The 5,000-nt window shown below is 35.6% G+C and overlaps 1 protein-coding gene across 3 annotated transcripts in view; it reads right to left on the bottom strand.

Annotated features, from left to right (window-relative positions):
- LOC137650222 (uncharacterized) overlaps positions 1 to 5,000 on the bottom strand; it is a 520,547-nt gene that overhangs the window by 268,191 nt on the left and 247,356 nt on the right. For all 3 annotated transcript variants that reach the window (XM_068383462.1, XM_068383464.1, XM_068383463.1), the window contains exon 3: positions 1,172 to 1,252. In XM_068383462.1, the coding sequence (XP_068239563.1) occupies positions 1,172 to 1,238 (67 nt within the window). In that variant the 5' untranslated portion in view covers positions 1,239 to 1,252. The remainder of the gene's footprint in view (positions 1 to 1,171; positions 1,253 to 5,000) is intronic.

Raw genomic sequence — 5,000 nt, 5'->3', positions numbered from 1 at the left:
ATAATAATTTTTTTTAATTTACTCATGAAAGCTTGAAAAAAAAAATATCCTATATAAAATGCACCAATCACTGGTTACCATACATCTAATTTTAGTCATACAGAAATAAACTTTTTATATCAATTTCCCATTCCAGAAATGTTAGAAAATCAAATAAGATAACCATAGAAAAACTCTATCTGTAATGCCACATGAAAGCCTAGAAAAAAAAATATCCTATACAAAATACACCCATCACTGGTTGCCATACATCTAACTCTTTCCAGTCATACAGAAATAAACGTATTATTTTTTTTTAATTTCCTCAGAAATGTTAGAAAAGCAAATAAGATCATTATAGAGAAACTCTAAATATGTAATAGTACATGAAAGCATGAAAAGAAATATCCTAAACAAAATACACCCATCACTGGTTGCCATACATCTAGCTCTTTCCAGTCATACAAAAATGAACTTTATTTTTAATTTCCTAATTGAGACATGTTAGAAAATTAAATAAGATCACCATAGAAAAAGTCTAAATACTTAATGGTACATGAAATCTTGAAGAAAAAACAAATATCCAATATAAAATACACTCATCACTGGTTGCCATGCATCTAAACTCTTTCTAGTCATTAGAAATAGACTCTCTTTTTTTAATTTCCTCATTGAAAAATATTATAAAATCAAATAAGATTACCATAGAAAAAGTCTAATATCTGTGATGGCACATGAACGCCTGAAAAAAAAATATCATATATAAAATACACTAATACCTGGTTGCCATACATCTAACTCTTCCCAGTCATACAAAAACTTTATTTTTAATTTCCACTTTGATAAATGTTAGAAAATCAAATAATATCACCAGAGCAAAAGTCTATATCTATAATGGCACATTAAAGCCTGAAAAAAGAAAATATCCTACACAAAATACACCCATCACTGGTTGCCATACATCTAACTCTTTCCAGTCATACAGAAATTTTTTTTATTTCCACTTTGATAAATGTTAGAAAATCAAATAATTTCACCAGAGAAAATGTCTATATCTATAATGGCACCTTAAAGCCTGAAAAAAGAAAATATCCTATACAAAATACACCCATCACTGGTTGCCATACATCTACCTCTTCCCAGTCATAAATAAAATATTTGTTCATGAATAAAAACATAAATATTTATTTACCTGATGCCGTCACGACGAGGGACAGAATGGTTACCAAGGAAACCAGTACCGCCGGCAGTGACATCATTATCGTCACCACGTCTGTAAAAAAAGAGAAAAAAGAATAAGTTACAAATCTTCCATTAAAAAGTCGCTTGGTTAAGAAACCCGGAGATAAATTAGGAGTTAAATTACAATTATAGAAAAGGTGTAAGGGTGTTACAAATCTTCCATTAAAAAGTCGCTTGGTTAAGAAACCCGGAGATAAATTAGGAGTTAAATTACAATTATAGAAAAGGTGTAAGGGTGTTACAAATCTTCCATTAAAAAGTCGCTTGGTTAAGAACCCCGGAGATAAATTAGGAGTTAAATTACAATTATAGAAAAGGTGTAAGGGTGTTACAAATCTTCCATTAAAAAGACGCTTGTATAAGAAACCAGGAGATAAATTAGGAGTTTAATTACAATAATAGAAAAAGTGAAAGGGTGTTACAAATCTTCCATTAAAAAGACGCTTGGTAAAGAAACCAGGAGATAAATTAGGAGTTAAATAACAATTATAGAAAAGGTGAAAGGGTGTTACAAATCTTCCATTAAAATGTGGCTTGGTTAAGAAACCAGGAGATAAATTAAGAGTTAAATTACAACAATAGAAAAGGTGAAAGGGTGTTACAAATCTTCCATTAAAAAGTCCCTTGGTTAAGAAACCAGGAGATCAATTAAGAGTCAAATTACATTAGGATTGTTGTGGCCTGATTGGTAACGTCTCTACCTGGTGTTTGCCAGTCGGAGGTTTGAGTCCCGCTCAATCCCGTTAGTGCCATTAGTGTCTGCAACCTTACCATCAACGTGAGCTAAGGTTGGGGGGTTTGGGGGAGCCTATATGTCTAACTGTTGAGTCATCAGCAGCCATTGCCTGGCCCTCCCTAGCTTGGGTGGAGAGGGGACTTGGGAGCTGATATACGATATATGGTCAGACTCCAGGGCATTGTCCTGCTTGATAGGGCAATGTCACTGTTCTTTGCCTCTGCCATTCATGAGCGACCTTTAATCCTTTAAAAGAAAACCTGTACTAGCCAGTGCCACCCATACTAGATTGGTTTGTTGTGAGCAATCAGACGAAAATCTCCCACCATCACCAATTCGCACTGACCAGCGTGATGATGAAAAGTGGCCAAACCCCAGACCTGAACTGACATGTCTGAGGCCTTTCTCCTGCAGTGGGCTAGAAAAGGCTGCATTTGTTGTTGTTGGTGGTGGTGCGGCAATTTAAAAGCATATTTGTTAATCTATAACAATGGTACTATTGATGATTATAGTAACTTTTTTGTTTTTGTTACTAATGATTGATTGACTGATTTGAGGATGCCAGAAAACTTCAAATCAAACAATCTATCATTATTAACAAAGAAAAAAAAAGAATAAGTACAAAAGTAGTAATAATATAATCAACTCGATAGCACTACTGAGAGTGCATACTTCCACCAAGGCAGTTTATTTCAGTTGACCTTCTGCTCGACCTTGACCTTTGACCTAGCACTTTCAAAATTGAATCACTTTCACGTCTCAACATAACAACTAATACCTGAAAGTTTCCCTACACTGTTTAAAAAACTAATTTTAATCGGAAATTCTTCGTACAAATATACTATTCTTAGCCGTATTTCAGTAAAATACAGGCGACCGTAGTTTTAGCTTATTTTGTTCTTGTATTTTACGGGCTGGTGACCGTAATATCACTCCTTTACGTAAATATATCAGTTTTTAAAACGGTAAAAATCCTGGAATAAATGTTGCCTCTGAATCAGGCTGTGAGCAAATCATAAATGAAGCTACTCACAGGTCTGGTAATTGCTTGGACCTCGTATACACTGACTCCCCTGGCGTTATAACTAGTAAGGTTGGTTCTCCAGTCGGGACATCTGATCATGCCTTGATTTCATTATTAGTGAAGACTGAGCAGCCTGTCCCTGATATATCATATTCTTGTAAAATTTATATGAAATCCCAAGCAGACTGGAATGGGATTTTACATGATCTTTTGTTCTTGAATTGGTCACAATTATATAATAGTGTAGATCCTGTTGTCCCTTTGAATGAGAATCTAGTCAACATAATTGATAGGCGTATCCCTTCTCGTGTGCTAAGGTATCGAGTGAAGGACAAACCGTGGTTCAATGATGATTGTAGACGTGCTTATTTGGAGAAACAGGAGGCCTATCATCTTTGGAAGGGGAACAGATCAGATTTGACCTGGAACAACTATACTCAGCTTCGAGCTTTTGCTCAGAGAGTTTATGCCTCAACTGAAAAGGAGTACAATTTAACCATAAAAGAAACACTTTCTGGTACAACTCAGGAACATAAATGGTGGTCTACCCTTAAATCTGCACTCTTTGGTGTAGATGCAACAGTTCCTCCTTTACTTGAACCAGATGGCTCAGTCACTCACTGTCCAAAGGAAAAGGCAACCCTTTTGGCTGATGTTTTTGACAGTAAACAGAGTAATGAAAAACTTGAACTTCCTCATTCCTGTTTTCCTGAGGCTAAACTAACTAGTTTAGCTTTTCGATCTCGTGAGATTAAAGCTCTGTTGATGGACCTTGATGCTTATGGAGGTGTAGACCCAAATGGTATTTTTCCTTTGTTTTTTATAAAGACAGCAGATTTCTTAGCTCCAAAGTTATCTGTTATTTTGCGCAAGTTAGCAAGAAGAGGAGCTTTTAGCACTAGTTGGAGAATTGGTAATGTTACTCCTCTATGTAAATGTGTTTGTGGTAGCTCAAGTCCCACTGATTACCGCCCAATTTCCATAACTCCCATATTATCTAAAGTTTTTGAACGTCTTCTGGCAAAACGTCTTAATAGCTTTGCTGAAGGTAATCATCTATTCCCTAGTTTGCAATTTGGTTTTTGTAAAGGCCTTGGAGCATGTGATGCCCTTCTTACAATCTCCAATGCTGTACAGAAATCCCTTGATTGTGGTCGGGAAGTTCGTATGATTGGCCTTGATTTTAGTGCTGCCTTTGACCGTGTTAATCATGAGGCCCTTGTTTTCAAACTGAAACAGTTGGGAGTGGGTGGGTTGTTTCTTAGCATTATTATTGATTTTTTAAGTAATAGATCTCAAAGAGTTGTTGTTGATGGGCACCATAGTGATTATAGGAATGTGATATCCGGTGTTCCACAGGGTAGTGTTCTAGGCCCATTACTTTTCATACTATATACACATGACATGTGGTTTGGCCTAGAAAACAAGCTTGTTGCATATGCAGATGATGCTACTCTCTTTGCATCAATTCCATCCCCTGAATGTAGATCTAGGGTTGGTGAATCCCTTAATAGAGATTTAGCTAGAATTAGTGCATGGTGCAAATTATGGGGTATGAAGTTGAATCCTAACAAAACTCAAAGTATGATTGTAAGTAGGTCAAGGACGGTGGCTCCTCAACATCCGGATCTCAGTATTGATAATGTTTCTTTAAATATGTATGACTCTTTCAAAATTTTAGGTGTGATTCTCGACAGTAAATTTACTTTTGAGAAACATATAAGGTCTGTGTCTTCTTCAATTGCACAAAAAATAGGCTTATTGAGAAAGTCTTTCAAGATTTTCGGTGATCAATCTATTCTGAAGAAGTGTTTTAATTCTTTCATTCTACCTTGTTTTGAGTTTTGTTCTCCTGTTTGGTCTTCAGCTGCTGATTCTCATCTTAATTTGTTGGACAGAAACTTACGGTCTATTAAATTTCTTATTCCTGATCTAGATATTAATCTCTGGCACCGTCGTTCAATTAGTTCATTATGCATGTTGCATAAGATTTTTCATAACTCTGACCATCCTTTACAT

This window comes from Palaemon carinicauda, chromosome 11 (genome assembly GCF_036898095.1).
Source record: "Palaemon carinicauda isolate YSFRI2023 chromosome 11, ASM3689809v2, whole genome shotgun sequence".
Classification (NCBI taxonomy): domain Eukaryota; kingdom Metazoa; phylum Arthropoda; class Malacostraca; order Decapoda; family Palaemonidae; genus Palaemon; species Palaemon carinicauda.
This window is presented reverse-complemented; position numbering and strand designations above follow the sequence as displayed.